General features: G+C 36.1%; 1 protein-coding gene across 9 annotated transcripts in view; it reads right to left on the bottom strand.

Moving 5' to 3' along the window:
- ANKIB1 (ankyrin repeat and IBR domain containing 1) overlaps nt 1-12,236 on the bottom strand; it is a 238,505-nt gene that overhangs the window by 50,854 nt on the left and 175,415 nt on the right. For all 9 annotated transcript variants that reach the window (XM_049093408.1, XM_025471404.3, XM_025471406.3 and 6 more), the window contains one exon: nt 4,464-4,581. In XM_049093408.1, coding sequence (XP_048949365.1) covers nt 4,464-4,581 — 118 coding nt within the window. The remainder of the gene's footprint in view (nt 1-4,463; nt 4,582-12,236) is intronic.

Genomic DNA, 12,236 nt, shown 5'->3' with positions numbered 1-12,236 from the left:
CAGGACTCTTGCCTTCATGAAACTTACAGTCTAGCAAGGAGAAAGACACTACGTAAAAAAATTATCACTGTCAGAGTGTTATGACAGGTAGAGAACAGCAGTCAGAGAAGGTGACTCTGGGGAAACAGCTTGAAGTAGACAACTGAAAGAGGAATGGGAGTTAACTAGTAAAAGAGAGTGGGAAATACATTCTAGACAGGTGTGCACAGCATGTTCAAAGACCCTGTGGTAGGAGGGAAGACGACATCCTTGTGAAATTCAAAGGTCAATATAGCTATAAGCATGGAGATCAGAGGGAAAGCATTGTGTGAGATGAGGTTGAATAAAATAGGGAGGGGCTACATAATGCAGGACTCTTATTTTTTATTTTTTTTTAAAGATTTTATTTATTTATTCATGAGAGAGAGAGAGAGAGAGAAAGAGAGAGAGAGGGAGGGAGAGAGACAGAGGGAGAAGCAGACTCCATGCAGGGAGCCCGACGTGGGACTCGATCCCAGGACTCCAAGATCATGCCCTGGGCTGAAGGCAGGTGCTAAACGGCTGAGCCACCGGGAATCCCCCACGAAGGACTTTTTAATAACACTGTGTCGTCAGCTCAGGAATAGTAGGAAATCACTGAGAACTTGAGCTTGGGGTTAGGAAGCACAGGTTGTCACGATCAGATTTGAAAAGATCATTCTGACTACAACAAAGAAACTGGATAGGGCAGGAGTAGAGGGAACACAAATAGGGTTGATGGGCAGTGTAAGTGAGAGATGATGGAAGCTAGGGCCAGGTGGTTGGTTGCAGTGGAGATAAAGAGAAAGAGAAGAGTTTAAGACATGGAAGGTAAAAGTGACAATTCAGTGACAACAGGACATAAGAGTCTAAAGGACATGATATGTCTAAGTTGGTGTTCCAGGTTCACCCTGCTGGTTGGTTGGTGCCATCAATGTAAACAGGGAATACCAGAGAATCAGTATAGAAGTGGAAGAGCATGATTTTAGTTTTAGACATAATAGGTTTAAGGTGCTTTTGAGATATCCTAGAGATGCTTTAAAATAGGTAGTTATATATTAAGGGTGTGAGGCTAAGAAAAGAAGTCTGGTCCAGAGGTAGAAATCTATACCTATAGAAACCTTGGGAAAAGCTATCATTTCCTAGGAAGAGGGAAGAGTGAGAAGATGTAGACCACTGACATTTAATTGCCTAGAGAAGATGATGAGTCTTCCAAAGAGTTTTAAAAAAATACTTCAATATAAATTAACTCTAAGCATAAGCAAATTATCCTTTGTCTCATGTTTTGTAAACTTTACTTATTTTCATATTAGGTAGCATTCAATTAAATGTTACTTGTATTAATACTCAGAAAACCACTGTATTCCAACAGAGTCCTCCTTAAAATTCAATTACTGCTCAGTAAATATTGCCAAACATTTTAGTCTTCTGCTTAATCTAGATCAACTTCCTTACCTTAAGATTAAATTTGATAACAGATAATATAATACTCAAATCTATTTTCCTGTGTAAAGCTGAGTGAATGTTACCAAGGATGTAATCTATAAATCTTCCAAACAGTTCAGTTTAATAGCTCTGAAACGGAGCCTATCCTGGTTTTGAGAACAATCAGTATAAACTGTAGTTCTGTGCACTATTTTATTCACTAACATCAGTTATCTCTGTAATTTTATTGGATTATCAAATGTCACTGTCACTGATATTACTCAAACAATATAGAAGAGATGTCCATTTGAAAACCTGCTAGCCTCTATTTTATGCCTTAATAGGGAAATGAAATATAGAACTTTTAAATAAGTTATCAAAAAAGTTATCCCAGGATATTACGAAATAAGAAAATTCAACTAGATATCACCTTATTAGAACTGATCCCTATTGTGCAGAAGAATTAACTTCAGAAATATCAATAGAGTAAAAATGGAGTTGATCATTTATTTAGAGGGGGAGGGCCAAAGGAGGTGGGGTGGAGAGGGGGAGAGAGAGAGAGAGAGAGAGAGAGAGAGAGAGAGAGAGAGAGAGAGAGAGAGAGAGAATCCTAAACAGGTTCCATGTCCAGCACAGAACCTGATGTGGGGCTCAAACTTACAACCATGAGATCATACTTGAGCTAAAATCAAGAGTCAGATGCTTAACAAAGTGAGCCACCCAGGTGTCCCTGGAGTCAATCATTTAACAATACTTGATGACACAATATAAATGTATAGAGATGAAAATGTTCCTTTAAAAAATTTTGGTAAGGTTAGCCTTAGATTCTTTATATATCGTAACTTAGAGTTATGATACAATATCTAGGTGAATGTAGATACCTGTGGCAGAAATGGTTAAGAGTACACAAAAAATGCTCCAGTATAGAACTGTTGCTTGCAGTTAAGTGTGGCCAAGTGACTAGATTTTGGGCAATGCAATATATGCAGGAGTAATGTATATATAAATAACATTTCAGGTATATTATTTATTATATATCATTTATTTTATAACCATTCTCTGAGAGCTTGATGTATGTTAGGTACTGTGGAAACAACAACAACAACAACAACAACAAAACAATAAAAGCTACCCTCTAAGAGCTCCCAGGTTAATCTAGAGGAAAAGCAAATAAAGAGATTTCTATAAAACTGTATTCTAACTGATGACACAAGATGTAGCAGGAATAGACAGGAAGGGCCTCAGGGAAGACTTGGGAACACAGAAGCAGAAAAGGTTTCCTGGAAGATGTGGTTACTAAAGACAAGCAAGAGTGGGTAAGTAAAGAAATGGGGAGATTGAGAGGCCAGGTAAAGAAATCTGGATCATGAAGGTTTACTTAAGAGTATGGATGGTTTTAACTCTGTGGAAAGCTGGTGAAGGGTTTTTCAGCAAGGGAACGACACACTCAGGTGTGCATTTTAAAAGAATAGTCTAATGGCGATATGAAAAATTAATAGAACAATGACAACACTGGAGACCAGGACTCAGGAGACTACGATTTAGATGGAAACTAATGACAGCCTGAATTTAAGTCAGTGGCAATGGGAATGGCAAGAGCTAGAGGAGGGAGGGGGGTGGGGGGAATGAGAGGATGAGAGACACTTAAGAGAAATGATGAGACTGTGGCCAAATGTGACAGACATGGAGGAGTAAAGTATGCCTTTCAAGTTTCTGGCAGGGTAAGTTGATGACTGTGACACTCATGTATCAGTACAGTGGGAGAAAAGAGGAGTTCAGGTGTGGACATCCTTAGATTGAGGAGAAAACATTAAACAGACATTTAGAAACTCAACGGCAAATATTATTAAAGTCAGACTGTAGATGTACTTTTTATTGTTTGGGTGATTTTTGAAACCTTCAGTTTCATTAGATAAACATATATAGCCATGTTTCTCTGAGATTGGTCCACTTGGTAGGTGTCTTTACAACATGTATTTTTAAGCACCCCCCTCCCCCTCACCTAGTGACTTAGACTTTCTGGAAATAATATAGGAGTCTCTGGTTAGTTTCCCAAGTAATCCTTATTTATACTAAAATTTATGAGCCACTGGCATATAAAGTAGGAAAGAGTCTCAAGTACAGAACCCTGGGAAATATCAATATTGAAGGTAGGGATTCTAGAAAGTTAATACCAAATTATTCACAGTGATGACCATGGGATGGTGAAATATGAAATTTCAAGTTTTCTTCTGATCAAAAGATTATATAAAAAATTTTGGAAGTTGACATTCTATTTTAGTATAGATGATACAGATTTATAGTTCAAATAGACAAGTAAGCCAGACAGGATAGCCACTTATTTTTAAATCAGAAAAAAATTATCTTTGAAACCAGCCAAAATATCAAATATGAACTGTGCAATGACAGGTTCCAATTCAGCCATGTGACAACTCCCAGAATGGCTACCTTAAGTTTTACAGAGAACTGAAAACAAGCATAGTACTTTTCCTAAATTGGTAGGTAATCTCCTTAAAGAAAACGAAAAAACAACCCTCTTCCCCCACACCAAAACAAAAAAACTTAACAGGGACATTATATTCTTGTGTTGACTCTGTAAGTTTGCTTTGTGCATTTCATGCTGAGAAACATGTTATATAAAATAAATATAACTGACAGTATTAACAGTTATTATTCTTAGGTATTTAATTGATTTAAGTAAAAATTAATGTTAAAACTAGGACTAGGACTATAGATTCCAACTTTCAACTCCGTTCACCCAGGCATAGTTTTAAAATTAGACAATCCATAAGCTGGTTTAATAGCTTGATTTTTAAAAAACAAATTTCTCATTTCTCTTCAATGATTTATAGCCAGTTTGTACTTCAAAATACAGAATGATCTGAGGGTTTTGGGTCCTGCAGTAACCACTATGCAAAAAACAACTTAGGCTTGTTTGACAAACTATTTGGTTTTACATTGAATTCATAAAATAGCCATATTTTCACTGAAAAGTTTCAAAAGGCAGTCATGTTATCAGAAACGTAAGACATTTTCATTACCGTGAGCTCGAAGTAAAGCTTCAGCAGTAAACAGTGGAGCCTGAAGCATGTCTGCAGTCTCCACAATAAGCATATCTTTCAATTTACGAAGATCCTGAGGCCTTAATCCTTCATATGGCTTTGAAAGGAAGAAAATCAAGTTAAATTGACTGTTATATTCTTAGGAAATTCTAAATGCCTATAAACAAATATATACGATAATCATTTATTCAGTCTTCCTGTTTCAGTTTGATTACTGAAGTTAAAAATGCTCTGTGTGCCCCCCTATCATGGACCTCAAACTACTGTTTCACAAGTCTTATATAAGCTAGAAAGTGGATGCCAAGGCTCATGCAAACTTATTATTCTAAAACAAAGGCTTTGTACTATAATGACAAAAGCAACTTACTTTACAATTTTGAAAATCTGGATAATACACAAAATTATTAGAAATAAAAACCTATAATACCACTACTGGGCAATAATCATAAAGTTCTCAAGTATTTTTACCCAGTCTTTGCTTTTTACAGATCAATTATATGTAAATATACGCGTTCATGGAGTTTAACCACTGAACCACCAAACACTTGCACTTAAGATTCTATTTGGATTGTTAGTGAGATTATATGCTACTTCTTAATTCACTTTAGATGTGACTATGCCATCATATTCAGAGTTTTTTTTTTTTTTTAAGATTTTATTTATTTATTCATGAGAGACAGAGAGAGAGGCAGAGACATAGACAGAGGGAGAAGCAGGCTCCAAGCAGGAAGCCCAATGCGGGACTTGATCCCAGGACTCCGGGATCACATCCTAAGGCGAAGGCAGACACTCAACCGCTGAGTCATCCAGGCATCCCTTATTCAGAGTTCTTAGTCATAAACATATTATCTGTTTTTTAAGTGTTCATTAATGCTCTTTATATAGGTACTACATAGTTTTCTTTATATAGGTACTATATCATCTCAAGTTTTTTATTCTTAAGTTATCCTTTATCTTTGCTTTTAACAGAAAACATATAAAGAATAAAAATTACAAGTGTTTCATTATTCAGAAACAAATGTTAACATTTCTGCCACACTTGTTTCAAGTCCTTTTAAAAACAAAATGAAACAAAAGAAGCCAAATTTTACACAGTAGTCTCCACTCCACCCCCATCGGTGGGGGAATATGTGTTTCAAGATCCCCTACCATGGATCCCTGAAACCATGGATAGTACTGAGCCCTATATATACTGTTTTTCCCTATACACACATACTTATGATAGAGTTTACTTTATAAATTAGGCACAGTAAAAAATTAACAATAAAAAAGAACAACTATAATACACTAATTATCCTGTGAATGTGGTTTCTCTCTCCCAAAATATCTCATTGGACTGTGCTCACCCTTCTTGTGACGTGATATGATAAAATACCTGTGTGATGAAATCAAGTGAGGTGAATAACATAGACATTATGATATAGTGTTAGGCTACTACTGACCTTCTAAGATACATCAGAAGGAAGATCATTTGCTTCTGGATTGTGGTTGACTGCAGGTAACAGATCAAGGGGACAAGGGGGGGCTTATGTAAAGCTAAAATAATCTGTGACATGTTTTCCCTACTACATTTCCCTAATTCTTCCCACCCTTCCCTATGGAAATCACTATCATGAATTTGACGCATGGTCGTCATAACATTATGGCATAACATTGTTATCTATTTAGGCAATTTCCTTTTATTTTTATTCAATACTGTTATTATTATTAATATCGATATACATGATCTATTTCAATTCCTTTTTTTAAAGACTTTGACAGAGAGAGAGCACAAACAGGGGGAGTGACAGGCAGAAGGAGAGGGAGAATCAGGCCCCCACGGAAGCTGGAAGTGGGCCTCATCCCAGGACCATGACCTGAGCCCAAGGTAGATGTTTAACCAACTGAGCCACCCTGGTGCCCCTATTTCAAGTCTTTTAAACAATTGTAACCAGCTTACTATAGTAAGCATAGATTAAAGGCCATATACAAAAGCTTAAAAAACAGTAGAGATTCCCAAGAATTGAGGATGTTCTCTGGCAGCACGTATCACAGTCTCTAGAGAACTCCGGGCAATTAGCAAACCTCATCTATTTTAGTTGATTTACAGATATTTTATTTCTATTTTTTTTTAAAGATTTTATTTATTTATTCATGGCAGACACAGAGAGAGAAAGAGTCAGAGACACAGGCAGAGGGAGAAGCAGGCTCCATGCAGGGAGCCTAACGTGGGACTCGATCCCGGGTCTCCAGGATCACACCCCGGGTGGAAGGTGGCGCTAAACCGCTGGGCCACTGGGGCTGCTCAATTTACAGATATTTTAGAATAAGATACTATCTTTATTTCTTATGTTATTTTTTGGGGTATCATGGAAACCATTTCACCATTCTTTTTTTTTTTTTAAGATTTATTTGAGAGAGACTGAGAGAGACAGAGAGATGGACAGAGAGACTGCACATGTGGGGGAAGGGGCAGAGGGAAAGAGGCAGACAGACTCCTTAGGGAATAGGGAGCCCAACAGGTGGACTCAATCCCATGACCCTGAGATTATGACCTGAGCTGAAACCAAGAGATGGAGACTTAACCGACCAAGACATCCATGTGCCCTCAATTTACCAGTTCTTAGTTAACCGCATATGACTGGGATTCTATTCAGTAGGGATAATTTTTCTGTTGACATGATAAACTTCCTGACATTCATTCATTCATTCATTCATTCATTCATTCATTCATTCATTCATTTTCTTCCTGACCTTTATAATCCCCAAATTATCATGTACAGTTTGCTTTTCAGCTATTTTATGAACCATACTTACCCCTGCAAAAATCTAAGAAATCCTTTTATTGTTAAATTTATAGTACTCACTCTAGTATAGAACTTACACACTGTGTATAACATTATTTCTAAAATAATGCATTCCAAGTTCAGACTTGGGATTTCAGGTACCTCTCCTATCTCAGCAATAGTGGTGTCAACTGGGTATTTCCTGGTATGATATTTCTTAAATATTCTTTTAAATTTATTTTTTAAGTTTTTATTTAAATTCCAATTAGGGGATCCCTGGGTGGCGCAGCGGTTTGGCGCCTGCCTTTGGCCCAGGGCACGATCCTGGAGATCCGGGATCGAATCCCACATCAGGCTCCCGGTGCATGGAGCCTGCTTCTCCCTCTGCCTGTGTCTCTGCCCCTCTCTCTCTCACTGTGTGCCTATCATGAATAAATTAAAAAAAAAATTTAAAAAAATTAAATTCTAATTAGTTAACATAGAGTGTAATATTAGTTTCAGGTGTACAATATAGTGATTCAACACTTGCATAGAACACCCAATCCAAATGTTCTTTTTTAGATTAGCGATCATTCTACTGTATTTATGTGAGCCAAATGAGATTTGATTTTAGATATGTTAAAAAGGAGATAATACAAGGCAATCCACATAGATTAAGTTTTATTTTTTATTTTTATTTTTTTAAATTTTTATTTATTTATGATAGTCACACAGAGAGAGAGAGAGAGGCAGAGACACAGGCAGAGGGAGAAGCAGGCTCCATGCACCGGGAGCCTGACGTGGGATTCGATCCCGGGTCTCCAGGATCGCGCCCTGGGCCAAAGGCAGGCGCTAAACTGCTGTGCCACCCAGGGATCCCCACATAGATTAAGTTTTAAAAATTCAGTTTTACACTTAGAAAGGTTACACTGGAAGAAAAATAGTTGTTGGAGGAGAAAGACACATTGCCTTCATGAACACGTTAACATATTCACTCCGAATCTCTGCAACAGAACAATAATTAGGTCATGTGAAGCATTTCAATACATTACTCAGTCCCAAGTGGGCACTAGCCCTCTCTTCAGCAGGAAGGATTAAAATGAAGGTGCCTTTCTCTTTCTTGTTGCAAAGATAAACTGCTTCTATTTTCAGATTAAACACAATCTAGCAATAACCTTCAAAACAGTCTGATCTGGCACAAAGAAAAAGGAAACAAATTTAAAAGGTAACAAGGAATAAAAGTGCCTCTTTTGCATCAGTGCATACTTCTGCTACCAAAATACCACTGAAAAAATGTGAAACAGCCTAATATACAAACCGTATCCCTTTAAATATCATGTATAAAGTGATAGCATCTTTGAAAACTGTTTCAGAAAAGACTATGACAAAGTATTATGAAAGACAAATTTGTTTTTCCTTCTTTGCACAATACACACCGCTTTCCCCAATTATATAGGTAAAACATGTTTATTGTTAAAAAATGAAAAACGGATACTTATTTATCCAAATGTATTAGTAACTTAAAAATTTAGAAGATGTAAAAGACACTCAGGGAACAGAGTATTTCCAATTACCCTTAATATCAATTTCTCATTAGTTGATCCAAAGCTTAGCCTGAGAGAGAGGGGAAAGAATAGCTAGAGGAAGCCTTTAGGATTCTCAGACCCTTACCTTTGTTTCTTTCTTCTCTTCTTACTCAGCTGGTCTCCCCTGGAATTAAGACCTAGTCTACCCTGATCTGTACTTTGATCTAAGAGGAAGGGAGCTGCTCTTGAACAGCTAACTTGCTAACCAGGGAAGTCAGCTAAGGCAATGTCCATCAAATGGGTTCCCTACCAGAAAAAGAATCTAAGCCTTCCTGAGTTATAGACTGGGAAGGAATTGGGAGGGGGGATTCTTTAGATGGTTTTCAAAGCAACATATTACTTAGTTTCCCCTTCATTTAGCCATAGATAGTCAGACAATCTATTCCTACAGAGCCTGACCCCTACTAGGCCCAATACTCACTAGCTTCTCTGTTCTGTCTTTACAGGTTTATGTACATTAAATGCACTCTTCCCAGCCATCACTCCAACATATCACCTTATTTTTATTTCCTTATAGCAATTACCACTCTCACAAATTGTGTTCATTTACTTTTTAATCTTATTTGTGTGCCCTGATGCTGGAACATAAACACCTAGAGGGCAGGAGCTTAATCTTTGTTCCTTACTATATCTCCAAGCTCTTATAACAGTGTCTGGCAGAGTAGTCACTCAAGAGTTTTGTTGAATGATGGGATGAAGAAATAGATTTTACCTATTTATAAACTAATCTGAAGGAAAGAACTTAATTAAAATGCATAGAGAAGAAATTATAGAGATATCATATACATTGTCCAGATTATTAACTGAATTAAGAAACTTAGCTAAAATAAATACCTTGGGAATATGAATCTCTACACCTAATTATGTAGTTTAATACAATTAATTACATAGCAGGCCATGTAAAACTATTAGCATACGCAGAATAATACAAAAGTTGATCAGGGTCAAAGTAGAAGGTACAAAATGAATTTTAAAGAAAGTGTTGTTTTTTGGTTTTATTTTTTAAATTGTTTTGAAACATATATTACTTAAAAATAACAATTTTAGGGGTGACTGGGTGGCTTCCTCGCAAGGGGTAGCCTGCTTCTCCCTCTCCCTCTGGCTTCCAACCCCCAGCTTGTGCTTTTCCTCTCTCTCTCTCTCTCTCAAATAAATAAAATCTTTTTTAAAAAGCAAACAAAACAAAAAAAATTTTAAATGTATAATTCAGTGGCCTTAAATATTCAACAATGTTGTACAACCACAACAGCATCTAATTCCTAAATATTCTCATCATCCCCAAATAAAACCTCACACTCATGAAGTAGTTACTCCCTAGTCCTTCCTCCTCCCTGACCCACAAACACTAGTGTGCTTTCTTTCTTTATGCATTTACCTCTTCTGGATATTTCAGAGAAATGGCGTTATTTAACATGTGACCTTTTGTGTCTGCCTTCTTTCATACATCACAGTGTTTCTGAGATGGACCCATACTGTACATTGTGTTAGTACTCCTTTCCTTTTTATGATTGAGTAATATACCATTGTCTATGTATACCACACATTTTATCCATTCATTTGTTGATACAGATTTGGGTTGTCTTCAGCTTTTAGTTATTGTGAATAGTGCTGCTATAAACATTTGTGTATAAGTACTTATTTATGAAAGTACTGTTTTTTACATTATGAAATAATAGACAAAAATAATCTAATATGGATTTAAAAACAAAACTAGAAAACAAGAAAAAATATAGGGATGTAAGATTATAATATTAACATGAAAACAAAATCAAAAGCCATAGAAGAAGAAAAATTTACATCTCTGAATATTCTATGTGAAAAACTTGTGATATAGAAAAATACACAGTTTCTCGGGAAGCATTAAGAAAACACAAACAATCCATAGGAAAAAAAGCAAATAAATAATCAATTCACAGAATAATCAAATAAATTCAAACAGGTACCAGTTGTCTAATCTAGCAAAAAATAAAAATGCTGAGGGGTGCCCAAGTGGCTCAGTTAGTTAAGTGTCTGCTTTCAGCTCAGATAATGACCCTGGGGTCCTGGGCAAGCCCCATATCAGACTCCCTGCTCAGTGGGGAGTCTGTATCTCCCTCTGCCCTGCACCTCGCTTATGCTATCTCTTGCTCTCTTTCTCTCTCAAATCAGTAAATAAAATATTTTAAAAAATAAAATAAAAACACTGATAATATCTAATGCTAGCAGAAATGTGAAGTAATTCTTTAATAGTCTTAATCTTTAATATACTCTAAAATACTATTAGAAGAAAATGAATTAATATTATCTTTTAGGACAGTTTAACAGCATCTATTAAACCATAAAATATGTATGTATTTCATGATCCATCAAACTAATTTTTATAAATTTATAGGGAATATACTTTTGAAATGTGTATATACATACAGTAACAAGGATATGATGATCATGATGACAATAGCATACATTTAGATAACACAAATAATGACTCAGGTACTAAGTATTTATATATATTAACTCATTTAAGGATCACTACAACTCTACAAGGTAGGGCCCATTATGATCTTCATTTTAAGGAAGAAGGAATCGAAGCAGAGAGATTGAGTAAACTACTCAAGGTCATATAGTCATGGGGCTAAGATATGAATCCAGTCAGTGTGGCTTTAGATCCATGTTTTAAACCACAATAATGACATAACTGGGTACAGATATATATGTTACAAGTAGATATTCACTTTAGCCTTGTTTTTCATAGCAAAAACATCTAAGTTATTTAAATATACATTAATAGGTAGGTGGTTAAAATATGTAGATCATATGTTCTGACTTAGAAAAGATGTTCATGATATATTGTTAAGTTGAAAAAATATTTTAGAGTTGGTGAGGATGTGGACAAAAAGGAACCCTCATGCACTGTTTGTGGGAATGCAAATTGGTGCAGCTACTGTGGAAAACAGTATGGAATTCCTCAAAAAATTAAAAATGGAAATACCTCATGACCCAGTATTTCCACAACTGGGTATTTATCAAAAGAACTCAAAAACACTAATTAGAAAAGATACCCCTATGTTTATCACAGCATTATTTACAATAGCCAAAATATGAAAGCACTCTAAGTGTCCACTCATAGATGGATGAATGGGTAAAGATGCGGTATATACACACACATACCTGATGGAGTATTACTCAGTCGTAAAAAAAGGATGAGATCTTGCAATTTACAACAACTTGGATGGACCTAGAGGGTATTATGCTAAGTGAAAGAAGTCAGACAAAGAAAGACAAATACATATGATTTACTTATATGTGGAATCTAAAAAAAACAAATGAATAAGCAAACAAAAAGCAGAAACAGATCCATAAATACAGAGAACTAATGGTTGCCAGAGGGAGGGATGGGAAGGAAGTGGGCAAAATGGGTGAAAGGGAGTGGGAGAAACAGGGTT

This window comes from Canis lupus, chromosome 14 (assembly GCF_003254725.2).
Source record: "Canis lupus dingo isolate Sandy chromosome 14, ASM325472v2, whole genome shotgun sequence".
Taxonomy (NCBI): Eukaryota; Metazoa; Chordata; class Mammalia; order Carnivora; family Canidae; genus Canis; species Canis lupus.
This window is presented reverse-complemented; position numbering and strand designations above follow the sequence as displayed.